Source organism: Ursus arctos, unplaced genomic scaffold (assembly GCF_023065955.2).
Source record: "Ursus arctos isolate Adak ecotype North America unplaced genomic scaffold, UrsArc2.0 scaffold_16, whole genome shotgun sequence".
Taxonomy (NCBI): domain Eukaryota; kingdom Metazoa; phylum Chordata; class Mammalia; order Carnivora; family Ursidae; genus Ursus; species Ursus arctos.
In genome coordinates this window covers 15,053,615-15,068,088 of record NW_026622830.1, presented here as the reverse complement: position 1 = coordinate 15,068,088, position 14,474 = coordinate 15,053,615, and the positions used below count along the sequence as shown (strand labels likewise).

At 47.5% G+C, this 14,474-nt stretch overlaps 1 protein-coding gene across 1 annotated transcript; it reads right to left on the bottom strand.

Moving 5' to 3' along the window:
- Positions 1 to 8,038: 8,038 nt before the first annotated feature.
- SLPI (secretory leukocyte peptidase inhibitor) lies at positions 8,039 to 10,322 on the bottom strand. Its single transcript, XM_026502865.4, has 4 exons — positions 10,236 to 10,322; positions 9,426 to 9,587; positions 8,788 to 8,937; positions 8,039 to 8,203 (listed from the first exon to the last, which is right to left on the bottom strand). Exons 1-3 carry the CDS (start codon positions 10,315 to 10,317, stop codon positions 8,789 to 8,791), a joined length of 393 nt encoding a protein of 130 aa, XP_026358650.2. The 5' UTR covers positions 10,318 to 10,322; the 3' UTR covers positions 8,039 to 8,203; position 8,788.
- Positions 10,323 to 14,474: the final 4,152 nt, after the last annotated feature.

Sequence of the window (14,474 nt, the reverse complement as noted above, 5' to 3'; positions counted from 1 at the left end):
CTGGGATTGAGCCCTGCTTGGAACCCCATGGAGAACCCCACAGTGGGGGCATCTGCTTCTCCCTCTGCCCCTCCCCCTGCTCATGCTCTCTCTCTTTCTCTCTCAAATAAATAAAATCTTAAAAAAAAAAAAAAAAGTACCAGCTTCTGGCTCAGATGATCTCTCAATTGCTCTTCCTTGTTTTATTTCATTGTTTTCTGCTCTATCATTTCTTACCTTACGTTTTATGGTTGGGTTTTTGTTTTTTTTTAAGATTTTATTTATTCATTTGACGGACAGAGGGAGAGAGAGAGAGCACGAGCAGGGGGGAATAGCAAGCAGAGGGAGAAGGAGAAGCAGATTCCCTGCTGAGCAAGGAGCCAGATGCGGGGCTTGATCCTAGGACTCTGGGGTCATGACCTGGGCTGAAGGCAGTTCGATTAACCAACTGAGCCACCCAGGAGCCCCTATGGTTTCTTTTGTTGTTATATTTGGAAATGCTTGAGATGGCTGCTTCTTTACTAATATATGCGTGTAAAAGGATACATTTCCATGTAAGTTCTGCTTTCGGTGAATCCCATTAGATTTGATATATAGTTTCATCATAATCATTTAGTTCAAAATATTTTCTCAATTTCATTTTCAGTTCTTCTTAGACCCGCAGGTTGTGTTGAGTGCATTTTTTAAATTTCTAAACACATGGGCCTTTTGGCTGTCTTTTTATTATTTATTTCTATCACAATCGTGTTTTCATCAGAGAACATATCCCAAATAATTTCAATTCTCAAAAATCTGATGTAACTGTATAAAATATAGTTTGACTGAAGATGGCCAGATTGTTTCCAAAACAGTTGCATAATCTATGTCCCCACAAGTCATCCATCACCATTCCTATTTCCCCACGTTCTCACCAAACCTTGGTACAATGTAGCTTTCTAATGTTTGCCAGTATAATGATGTAAGTGACATCTCTTTGTTGTTTTAATTTCTAGGCCTCTGCACAAGTCCCTGTCCTGAGGTCAGACCCATGTAACATTCAGCTGCCACCAGTCCGAGCCGGTGGTGAGAGGATGGAAGATTGATGCATCTTGCTGACCATTTGCTGTGCATTTTTGTTTGTCTGACCTCTGCTTTTAAGCCTCTGATAACACCTGCTTGGGGGCAGGTGGCATGTGGCATCTCGATGTTTGCCTCACTTACCATCCCACAGACCCACCGTGGAACTCCCACCACCGTCCCAGCGTAGGACGATCCCAGGTGGGAGACTTTCCCCCACAGAGGCATAGGGTGGTCAGCAAGGGAGAGCTTCATTGCCTTCTGGCTGCAGATGTCCTGACAGAGCTGGTCATCTGGCTGAGCAGAAACATCGATGTTCAGGAAGCCGCCTTATCTGACAGCTGCTGGAGTCTCTGAGTGCGGGTGACTTGGACTTCAGAAAAGTCACCACGAAGGGGGAATTTGAAGTTGGAAGAAACATGACTAGAAAATCGATGACGAAGAAATCTGGAGGAGAGTTACATGGATACACCTCTCTGAACGGGCAAAAAACCCCGCGAAGGTATTTGTGTCCTATGTGAATGCTCCGCAAAGGGTGACCTCAGCAGGAGGATTTCATCACGCAGGTGAGTAGCACGGTCCGCTCTGAGGATGCTGATCAGCCTCTTTCCTCAGGTACCCCTGTCATCGCCCTGTGGGCTCAGGAACAAAGCGGCCATGGGGCAGGGCTGGAGGTTAAGCGTAGGCTCAGTGACATGGACTCCACTCACCAAGGCCAACCCGGCTACGGCCGCTGCCGAGTGCCCCGTCGGCCAGCAGCGGAGACCAACACTGACCCCCGATCCAGAGCCATTCCCCGTGTGATCAATCCGCTACCTGATGGCAGGTTGATGACATCAGACCACTTTCGTCATGGGAGGAGCCGAACGTTGTTCTTTTTATTTTTTTTTTAAGATTTTATTTATTTATTTGACAGAGAGAGAGGTAGCAAGCGAGAGAGGGAACACAAGCAGGGGGAGTGGGAGAGGAAGAAGCAGGCTCATAGCGGAGGAGCCTGATGTGGGACTGGATCCCAGGACCCCAGGATCACGCCCTGGGCCGAAGGCAGACGCTTAACGACTGAGCCACCCAGGTGCCCCCCAACGTTGTTCTTACTGGAATAGACACTTCCTCTGGGTATGCATTTGACTTCCCCGGCCAGTGAGGCTTCTGCCGGAACCGCCGTCCGCATACCAGCAGAGCATCTTCTCCACCATCATGGTATTCCACACAACCTTGGACCTCCCTGCTTAGCGAAAGAAGTGTTGCAATGGGCACGGCACGCTCATGGAATTCACTGGTCTTACCGTGTTCCCTGCCCTGGGGCTGCCGGCTTCATAGAGCAGTGGAGTGGCCTTTTGCAGACTCAGTCGTAGTGCCCGCTAGGTGGCAGCACGTTGCAGGGCTGGGGCGGGGTTCTCCAGAAGGCTGTCTACGCGCTCAGTTTCTAATATATAATGCCGCTTCTCCCGTAGCCAGGATTCATGGGTTCAGGAATCAAGAGGTGGAAACAGGGGTGGTACCTCGCATGATCACCCCTAGTAACCCATGAGCAAAATGTTTGCTTCCTGTTCCCATGATTCTGTGTGCTGTTGGCCTAGAGGCGTTCGTTCCAGAGGGAGAAATGTGTCCACTAGGAGACACCACAATGATTCCATTGAGCAGGAAGTTAGATACCACCTGGCCGCTTTGGGCTCCTCATGCCTCTAAATCAGTGGGGGAAGAAGAGAGTTATGGTGTTGGCCAGGGTGATTGATCCTGACTTCCAGGGGAAATTCGAGAACTCTGGAAGTAAGGAAGTAAGGAAGGGTATGTCTGGAAGACAGGAGATCCCTTAGGGGTCCTGATAGTGTCATGTTGTGTAAGTAAGGTCATTAGAAAAGTACAACAACCCAATCCAAGCAAGGCTGCTAATGGCCCAGACTCTTCAGGAATGAACGTTTGGGTCACCCTATCGGGTGACGGAGAACTAGAACCGGCTGAGATCCTTGCTGAAGGCAAAGGAATATACAATGGGTAGTGGAAGAGGGTAGTTATAAATACAGCTACAACCACATGACCAGTTACAGAAATGAGGACTGTAATTGTTATGACATTTCCTCCTTATGTTGCTCTGAATACATTTGCGTGTGTTCTTTCTTCTGTCTCTCTTACGGCCTTATCGTGCAACATGAGCTGTATAGACTTTATACCATAGTGTTTGTTAATTTTACATTATTGTATTTAAGTTACTGGATATCAAGGAGGACATCAAACACCACTCATGGACTTTAGCTCCTCTTTTGGGAAGGAGTGAGTGTGTTTTTGGTTGTATAAAGAATAACTGTGTCATGTTTGGCAGAATTATGACCTTGTTATTGTCTTTCTTTGGAGGGTCAGTGGGGTTTAAGGAGATGCAGATGGGTTCCAAGTTGACATGGGCTGGGCCTGGGGTGGGTAATTTCTTTTTTTTTTATTTTTTTATTTTTTTAATGATTTTTTTATTATATTATGTTAGTCACCATACAGTACATCCCCGGTTTTCGATGTAAGACTCGATGATTCATTAGTTGCGTATAACACCCAGTGCACCATGCAATACGTGCCCTCCTTACTACCCATCACCGGTCTATCCCATTCCCCCACTCCCCTCCCCTCTGAGGTCCTCAGTTTGTTTCTCATAGTCCATAGTCTCTCATGTTTCATTCCCCCTTCTGATTACCCCCCCTTTCTTTATCCCTTTCTTCCCCTACCGATCATCCTAGTTCTTATGTTCCATAGATGAGAGAAAGCATATGATAGTTGTCTTTCTCTGCTTGACTTATTTCACTTAGCATTATCTCCTCCAGTGCCGTCCATGTTGTAGCAAATGTTGAGAACTCGTTCTTTCTGATAGCTGACTAATATTCCATTGTATATATGGACCACAACTTCTTAATCCAGTCATCTGTTGAAGGGCATCTCGGCTCCTTCCACGATTTAGCTATTGTGGACATTGCTGCTATGAACATTGGGGTGCATATGGCCCTTCTGTTCACTACGTCTGTATCTTTGGGGTAAACACCCAGTAGTGCAATGGCTGGATCATAGGGTAGCTCAATTTTTAACTTTTTAAGGGACCTCCACACTGTTTTCCAGAGTGGCTGTACCAACTTGCATTCTGGGGTGGGTAATTTCTGTGCCAACTTGCCTGGCTGCAAAATGCCCAGATTAAACATTATATCTGGGTGTGTCTGTGAGGATGTTTCCAGATGAGATTCGCACTTGAATCTGTGAACTCAGTCAAGCAGAATCCCCTCGCCAGTGTGGGTAGCCCTCATCCAAAGTGCTGAGGGCTTAAATAGAACCAAAGGTGGGGGAAGAAGGAATCCACACCTTTTCTCCTCCATTTTTTGCGTTGGAACATCTCACCTCATTTTCTCCTGCCCTTGGATCGAAATTTACACCATCAGCTCCCCTAGTTCTTAAGCCTTCAGACAGGAACTGTATTAAGCCACAGACTTTTCTGAGTCTCCAATTTACCGACAGCAGATGATGGACTTAGCCTCTGTAACTGCGCAAGCAAACTCCTCATCATAAAGGAATGAATGAGAGAAAGCAAGCAAGCATAAGTCAGGAGAACCTTATGTTAATGATTACTATTGAACTCAGTAAAAGGTGTTAGTGTGAACTTTAAAAAAAAGCCAATTGCTTTCATTATTAGTTTGAGTTTTGCCCTAAACAATTATAAAAATTCCTCCTTATTGGGGCACCTGGGTGGCTCAGTTGATTTAGCCTCTGACTTCAGCTCAGGTCCTGATCTCAGGGTCCTGGGATCGAGCCCCACCGGTGTCAGGCTTCCTGCTCAGCGGGGGAGTCTGCTTCTCCCTCTCCCTCTGCCCCTCCCCACCCTTCATGCTCTTTCTCTCTCTCTCTCAAATAAATAAAACCTTAAAAAAATTTGTCTTTGTTACATAACAGATTTCCACAAATGCAGATTTCCTTTCAGACATTCTGTTCTGTTCCATTAGACTATTTGTTTATTCTTGTACCAACGTCATATTCCATTCATTATTATAATTAATAATTCATATAATCAATTAGATTTTGATACCTGGTCTGGATAACTCCTATTGTTGTACTTTTCAAAGATGTTCCGGGTTCTTCTGCAAACTTTCTATTAATATATTAACATAGGATCACTTTGTCAAGTTGTTTTTTAAAAATGATGTTGGGGTTTTTATTACAGTTACATTGAATTTACAAATGATTTTTTTAACGAGCTGTAATCTTGACCTTATTGAGTCTTTACAAACATAAACATTGTTTCTTTGTTTATTCATTTCTTATTTTAGACCTTCAACGAATTGCTTCTTTAATCCACAAAGGTCTGGCATAATTTTTAGGTTCCTTCCTGGGTGTATTGTAGCGTTTGTTTCTTTGACCAATTATTTCTACCTTCTATTATTTCTGATTCATTATGAATAATGTATAGAAATGCTGTAAAGTTGTGCATACCCGGCAACTCTGATGAAACTTACTTCATCAACTTTATTGAATGTGTTCAGTTATTATGTAGGAAATGATACTATCTGCAAATAATGACAATATGGTATCTTTCTTTCTACTCTTACACACCTTATCCCCAGATCTCATCTCACTGGCTCATACACCCTTGAAAAAGTGTTTATCCTTATTCTGTTTCTGACTTTAGTGATGATACCTCTGAAAATTCAACTTAATGTAGGTTTTGTTACAGTTTCAGGTAGATTTTCTGTTGTGTTTTTTTTTCATTAATTTCTATACTTTCGTGTCTATTCTTAATTTTAATAAAGAACTCGTGTTGGGGGCACTTGGGTGGCTCAGTCGGTTAAGTGTCTGCCTTTGGCTCAGATCATGATCCCAGGGTCCTGGGATTGAGCCCCTTGTTGCGTCAGGCTCCCTGCTCAGCGGGGAGTCTGATTCTCCCTCTCCCTTTGCCCCGCCCCTGCTCATGTTCTTTCTCTCTCTCTCAAATTAGTAAATAAAATATTTTTAAAAATTCATGTTGAACTTCTATGAAAGCTTTTTAAGCCTTCATGATTTCTAATTTTAACGTTTTATTTAGGATGTTCCCAACTTTGTTCAGAGACAAAGACATTGCCTTATAATTATCTTTCCTTGAACTGTCCATATTTGGTTGGTAGTGGATTTTTGCTGGCCTCATTGTAACAGGTGTCTATTGCCGCATAACATATGGCCCCCAAACTTAGCACCTTAAAATCATAAATACCATCTCCCGAAGCCAGGAGCAGCTTCCCTGGATGGCTCTGGGTCATGGTCTGTCACAAGGTCAGAATCAAGCCATGTGCTGGGACAGCAATCCTTTCAAGACTAGACTGGGGCTGAAACTCTGCCTCCGCACTCCCTCTCGTGTTGTTGGTGGGGCTCAGCTCCCCTCAGGCTGTCGGCGGGACCGTTGTCTCCTCCCCCACGGGCCACTCCACAGATGGCTGAGCGCCCTCCTGACATGACAGCTGAGTTCTGCCAGCGCAGGTGATCCGAGAGAGGGCGCGTGCTCCCCGGATGGAAGGCGCCATCCTCTACTCCTCTCCTCTCATCAGGACACAGCTCCCTCTCACTCTGCCATAGTTCATTGGTCCCACAGACTCCACCGCGCTAAACCATCGGAGGGGCCACACGAGGCCGGGAATCCCAAGAAGTGAGGGTCCCCGGGAGGCAGCTCGGAGGGCGGCTACCCCACTCACAACATCAATAAAATGGCGCTCCCTCTTCTCCCTCTTCCCTCAAGCAGTTAATTGAATACAGGCTGTTGTTGCTCTTGGAACATTGGTTGAATGCTGTGTGTGGAATGTTTTTTTTAGATCAATGATATTTTCCAGGAAAGGATTGAATTACAGTTGTGTTTTGTCCTTTCTCTGTGTCACTATCCACTCAAGTTCTCTGCTTCCCTTGGAGTCTGAAGGGCACAGAGAAATGGGGAGCCCGGTTCCCCGCTTGCTCTGAGCTCTGGGAGTCCAGCTCTTGTCACTCTTTCTGCTCCATGGGGTCAAGAACAACATCGTCCTCGTGTGGCTACTGGCCAGCCGCGTGTCATAACGAGACCCACCCTGGCAATCCTCTCATGGGGGGGAAAGGCAGCCTCGTGCACGCATCCCCCACTCAGCCGCCTGAGGCCTCGGACCTGGAACCCCTACTTACTGAGGGAGGAAGAGCTCGCGAGCCTGCGCCGGGTTACGGCTGTGTGGGGGAGTATCTGGCCGCACTTGAAGCTTCAGCGTGTGCTCCTCTGTTGCGTGTAGGTGTGCGTGCCCTGTGGCTTCTGACCAACCCCACTGCCATGTCTGTCCTCCGTGAGGAGGGGATGGGGCCTCCTACTGTGGCCTGAGAGGGGCGTGTGGGGGTAAGTTGTCCCGCATCAGCTCCTGGGAGAGACTACTTGCAGGCCGTGGGAAATAGAGGCCCCCAGTGGAAGCTGATCTTGTTTCTTGTCTATGTAAGTAAAGCGTTGTTTTACCCAGTGCTTGACTGAACGCTGCTTTCCTTGGGGACTCTGATACCAAGATGCCATGGGCAGACGTGTTTGGGGTCCTCTCTCAGGACCGATAATCAGTGCATGTGGTTCGGCTCAACGCTTATCTTCAGGTGGAAGAAAGAGTGTCTTGGGAGAGGGAAGAAATGTAAGAAGCTCAAAATCACCCCAAAAGGCGAGTATCCACCGTCTGCTGAGCCTGCTATGGCCTAGCAACATTGCTCTTCGTTCATACACGTTGCATACCCCAGTGCTCCAAACACGGTCCCACTTGTGGGTAAAGAGGTTGAGATATGCGAGATAAAGTCATTTGTGCAAAATTGCAGACCAGTATGTTCAGAGTCATGATGTAGATTCATGTCTGCCCGGCCCCGAAGCGTTTCCCTTCCACTCTGTATCTATCGCAGGGAGGCCACACAGCCACACATTCCCTCATCACCTCCCACCCAATTCACAGCACCAGCAAACCACAGAAGCATATGGATAGAAAGAAATGTGCTTGTTTATTTATTCACCAATCAACAGGCATTTCCTGAAAGACGAGTGCGTGCCAAGCCTTTCCCCAAAAGAGATATTGGTGTTAGAACCAAGTCTTGACCGTGGAGTGCGGCCCCATCACTCCAAACCCGGGAGCAGAGAGCTGAGTTCCCAGACCACAGAGTAGGAATCCAGGGCCTCTTCCAAATGGCAGGAGTTGGGCTATGAGAGAAAATCGGATCAGAGCTTCAATACAGGAACCAGCCAAATTATCTCCCCATTCTTCCCCCAAGAAGCCCCCAAGACGGAGGAAATAGCAAGGTGATGGTATAGTGGGAAAAGTCTTGGTGTCAGGAGACTGAGTTCACGTCTCAATGTTACTGTAGAACTCTGCACTCAGAGCACTGAGTTCGATTAGCCTCAAAATCCGTTGATCTTTTGGGCTTTGACCCTCGACAACATGCTGGAGATGATCTTAATAAGAAATACTTAACACACATGGTGCTTTACAAAGCACTCTCAGTTTCATTATGTCCATTTTACAGATAAGGAAACTGAGACTCAGAGAGCCCCTTACCCAGGCCCTCACCCAGAAGGGTTGGAATATAATCAAAGCTATGAGTGATCCTACAGAAATCCTGGCCCTGGGGCCTGGGGAGCAGTGCCCTTGAAGGACAAGGGGGCCAGGCAGAGGCTGTTTCAGGGGAAGAGACCAGGAGTCCCCCTGCTCATAGGTCACGGCTGCCAGAGGCTTGGGACAGAGAGGACTGGCAGGAGGGAGATGGGTGGGCCGGGCCCCTCCTTACCTTATTCAGGGGCCACGCAGACTTTCCCACACATGCCCCTACAGCACTTGAAGTCACTCACGCACTGACGGTCTGTCTCACAGTGGTTGGGGGGGTTGAGCATCAGGCACTGGCCAATGACCACCGGACACCTGCCAGGCTTCACCCTATCTGGTGAGAGTAGAGTCACAGGTCAGAGGCTTTGCATCTTCTGTGCCATTCCTGCTTGCTGGACCCAGCCCCAGCCCAGCCCACGTGGGGAGAATCATATCTTCTCCATCCCCATGACCACCTTTTGCTTCCCAGGGCTTCCATATCCCCCTCAAGGCAGGATCCAGGTCTCCTCTCACATCAGGCCCCCTGTCCACAGAGGTGACCAGTTGTCCAGCACTGACTGGATGGATGGCTGTCATCTGTCTGCTTACCTGAATGGCCAGATGACTACTGCCCAAAAAACTGACTTCTGACAGACTGGCTGCTTCACCAGCCAGGTGAGTAAGTTCCTGTCTGGGGCAGTGTGACTCCCTGGCCAGCTAACAAATTTGACTCAACTATTCCTGGAAAGGAGGAGACCTGGCAGGCCCAGCACCCAGTCCTGTCCCCCTAGGAGCTGCATTCTCAGGCTCACTCCCTCCCCATCAGCCCTTCCACCTCCTCACTTGGGTTGAAGATTTTAACGGGGTCCAGGCATCTGAATCCACAAACATCAGAGCAACATATCTGCCTATCTGGACACTGCCAGTCACTCTGGCATTCAGGCTGCTCGTAGCCAGAAAGGCACCGCGGAGATCGTATAGAAGGGCAAGCTCCAGCTTTCAACGCTGTTGGAGAGAATGTCAAGAGTCAAGGACGGAGCTGGGTGCGAAGTAGCCATCATGACTCCTGGACAAAACGCTGCTGTCCAGCAGAGACCCTCACCCAGATGACTGTCCACACAGACCAGAGGGAAATGCCTGTCTGACTTCCACAAGGAGTGACAGGCTTGATTAAGCCACACATGTGGGCAGATCCTGGAAAAGAGCAGAGGGCTCCCAGCCAAGGTTTCCTCCCCCAGGGAAAACAAGGCTCCACAAAGGCAAAGAGGCAGTCTGGGGGTGAGGGAGATGGAGAGAGAGAGACAAGGCAGATAGAGCCGACAGGACAGGTGGAAGCTAGAGCCAGAGGCAGAGACACAGAGACCAAAGGATAGAAACAGAAAGACGAGGAACCAGAGATAGATGACTGCAGGCTCACAGACAGGGTGAAGCAAGAGAGAGGTAAGACCAGAGGGAGTGGGGCCTGGGCTGACTGGATTCTCATAAAAGCACATCCCAATGCATCAGAGCCCAGATGGACATGAACCCACCCTCAGGGAGGTCTCTTGAAACTAGGCTGAGACATCAGAGCCTCTAGAAGGAGACACCCCCACTCCCCAGGAGCCCCCACCTCTGCCCTGCAGCCAAGACTGTGCCAGGATGGCTTCAACTCACCATTTCCAACACCTTGTGCAATGCAAGGTGCCAGACTTCCCAGGACAAGCAGCGCAAGAGGGAAGAGGCTGCTGGACTGCATGATGAGAGGAGGTGTGGCTCTGAGGGTCCATGCCAAACCTCATTATTTATACTTTTGCTAGTGGGTGTGGCCCCAACAGAATTTCCCTGGCCCCTCCCAGCTGTGATTGCACATACGGAAGCTAGGTGAGACCAGCAATGCTACTACCAGGGACACAGCGGCTCTTTCCTGTCCCAGGCAAGACTGCGAGGCCAACAGTAACTGCCAGGGAAGAAACAGAAGAGGCTGGCCTGGAAGATGTCACCAGGCTAATAAGGAGGCCATCTCAGTAAAGGGCTGGTATCCAAAAAATCTATAAAGAATGTATCAAACTCAGCACCCAAAACACAAAAAATCCAGCCAAGAAATGGGCAGAAGACATGAACAGACATTTCTCCAAAGAAGACATTCAAATGGCCAACAGACACACGAAAAAATGTTCAACACCACTCGGCATCAGGGAAATACAAATCAAAACCACACTGAGATACCACCTCGCACTAGTCAGAATGGTTAAAATTAACAAGTCAGGAAATGACTGATGTTGGCGAGGATGCAGAGGAAGGGGAGCCCTCTTACACTGTTGGTGGGAATGCAAGCTGGTGCAGCCACTCTGGAAAAAGTATGGAGGTTCCTCAAAAAGTTGAAAATAGAGCTACCCTACGACCCAGCAATTGTACTACTAGGTATTTATCCAAAGGATTCAAACATAATGATTCGAAGGGGCACATGCACCCCGATGTTTATAACAGCAATGTCCACAATAGCCAAACTATGGAAAGAGCCCAGATGTCCATGGACAGATGAATGGATAAAGAAGATGTGGGGTGTGTGTGTGTGTGTGTGTATGGTATATATATATATATATGAATATATATATATATATATATATAGGAATATAGATATATATGTATAGGAATATAGATATATATATATAGGAATATATATATATATTACTTAGCCATCCAAAGGAATGAAATCTTGCCATTTGCAACCATGTGGATGGAACTAGAGGGTATTATGCTAAGTGAAATAAGTCAGTCAGAGAAAGACAAAAATCAGGTGATTTCGCTCCTATGTGGAATTTAAGAAACAAAACAGATGAACAGAGGGGAAGGGAAGGAAAAAGAAAATAAGACAAAAACAGAGAGGGAGACAAACCATGAGAGACTCTTAACTCTAGGAAACAAACTGGGGGTTGTTGGGGTGGAGGTGGGTGGGGGATGGGGTAACTGGGTGATAGGCCTTAAGGAGGACACTTGAGGGAATGAGCACTGGGTGTTATACGCAACTGATGAATCACTAAATTCTACCTCTGAAATGAATAATACAGTATATGTTAATTAAATTGAATTTAAATTTAAAAAAAAAAGGAAGCTGTCTCATGTGTCCATGTGAACGGTGAATGTTGTGGAGGCCCCAAGCCCGTTAGCCTGCTGGGAGGAGAGGGCAAGAGGCGGCAGGTTGCAAAGAAGCTATTTAGCTGTGGGGCTGAAACCACAGACGTGAGTGCTCAGCTAAGACCTTGTGCAAGGCCCCCTAATTCTCACATTCCTGGACTCTCGGGGATTGTGAAACTCTCTACTGAATTGCCCAATGCAATTTCCTTCTCAAAAGTTCAGATGACAGATCAGTCAAGCAACAGATATTTATTTCCCTGAAATATTGATACCATTCTATCTCCAGTGCCTAGTCCATACCCGATACAATGAAAGTGCTCACTAAACAATTGTCAGATAGGGGCGCCTGGCCCACTCAGTCGGTGGAGCATGCAATTCCTGATCTCAGGGTCATGAGTTCAAGCCCCATGATGGCTGTAGAGATTACTTTTTTAAAAATTTAAAATTAAATTAAATTTTGAAAACAGTTATCAAATAAAAAGGTACAGAAGGAAGAACGCTGCCCACAGCACATCTCTTTGGAGCTCAGTTTTCCCAACTGCATGATGGGATGATACTAACAATTCAGCCCTTGGCAGAGAGTTGTGAGATTAAGGGTGTGGAAGAGGCAGAAAAAGAACAAATGAATATTATCCCTTAGAACTGAAGAACGTTGAAATGAATCAGGGATAAAGGTGCAAAGAACTTCCTGGTCACCAGACTCAACATGTAGTTATAGAGTGTAATTGGAGATGCTTGAGGGATACTTCCTACCCTAAAATCCCTCACTGAGCTCCTGAGATTTAAAAAGAAAAAATTAGGGGCGCCTGGGTGGCACAGCGGTTAAGCGTCTGCCTTCAGCTCAGGGCATGATCCCGGCGTTATGGGATCGAGCCCCACATCAGGCTCCTGCGCTATGAGCCTGCTTCTTCCTCTCCCACTGCCCCTGCTTGTGTTCCCTCTCTCGCTGCCTGTCTCTATCTCTGTCAAATAAATAAATAAAATCTTTTTAAAAAAAATAAAAAGAACAAATTAATGTTAAGTTAACATAGGGCTGCCATATATTAAACTTAGTCCGAGCGTTACCCCACCTGCGGAGATGGCTTCTGATTATCAAGAGTGATCATGTGTCTAAAATTCAACCCAAACTTGTCTAACTGCACAGCCCACGCCCTTATATCGTGTGACTTCTAGATGCTTAGGATTTCCCCACCCATTCCTCAAAGTGAAGGTTTGTGGAAATTCAAACAGACGCGAAAGGTCCGTGCGTTATCACGCAACCACGGCTCCACAGGAACTAATTTGTAAAGTATTCTCCAACAGTCAACCGCCCGCAGACCCAGCTGCGCAGGAGTCCCTCAACGGCTAACATTCTGGTGGGAAAAGAAGAGGAAGAAAATTAGTGCGCGCAGGGGGACCAGCCAGCGCCAGGTGTCCGCTCCTAGCTCGAGCTCAGTAGGGCGAGAGAGAGAGAGATAGATGGGGGGTCTGACTTCCACCCGCGGGTACTAGCACTGGCAGCTCAGACGCCCTCGCTCAGGTTCAGGATCTGGGCTCTCACTTCGGCGCCCCGGGGAGAATTTGGCTCCTCTCACGGAGGAGGGGGGGAGATAAGAGTGGGAGAAGCTGTCACACTTCTCACTCTCTGCAGCTTCCTATCTTCCTCAATGCCACACTCAAGAGTGTCTGGAGTCTTCCAAATATTTGCGTCTTAAAGGGTGGAAGGGGGAATGCTCCAGCTGGAATTCTCCAACTGTGATTGATTCTGAAAGTCGACTCCTTTCCAGTCAGAAATGAAGCCTGTGACCGATTAGCAATGTCTGCCATGGGTGCCATAGGAGGATAAGAACATTGTGTGATCATTTCTGTCCTTCACACCATGGGTCCTAAGTCTTTAAATCATAGACTGTTAAGATTAAAAGGGATCTCAGAGGTCATCTAGACCAGGGGTCTGCCAACTACCGCCCCCAGAGCAAATCCAGACAACTGTTTTTCTAAATAAAGTTTTATTGGAACACAGCCATACATTCATCCATTTATGCATTTCTGTGGCTACTTCCCCACTACAAATGGCAGTTACAGCAGAGACCTGCACTTACTGCAAAGCCTAAAATATTTACTCTCTGGTCCTTCACAGAAAATGTTTGCTGCCTCCTGATCTAGGCCACACCTCCAGCTTGCAGCAAGGAACTGAGGCCCTCAGGAGCGGGTACAAGCCCAGAGTTGCTTAAGGAGTTGGTTACACAGCACCAGACCGAGATTTACTAAAGCCAGTTACTCCCATGCTGATCCCCAGAACCTGCTTGGTTGGTGAACACTTCACCTCCTAACCTGATCTCAACCTGAGACTGATGCAAGAAGCCTGCGGCACACACCCTCTGTTACCTTCTCCTAAATACTACGATTCACTCGTTCATTCAATTCATTCACAGGAGAGTTGTTTAATGAATTCTCACCTCCTGCCAGGTGCTGTGTGAGGCCCTGAGGCGCAGTGAAGACACATGGAGTCAATACCGCGGGGTCACTAAGAACCTAAACAAGTCAGAGTTCCCTGGGCTGGAAGAAAGGCGCTGAACGTCTCTGAGCCCGTTTCCTCAGGGTCGTATTGGTTTCTCCTATATCACATGGCTGCTGTGGGGCATTAGGCAAACACTCAGCACAGAGTCTGGTCCACTCAGAAGGGCAGACATGGTTCTCATCAGAGTCAGTACATTGTACACTGGGTACCCAGGGAGCTGCGGGCTTGAACGACAGACAGCCCCTGACCCTGGGCCTGGACCCCGCCTGCTCTGCCCCATT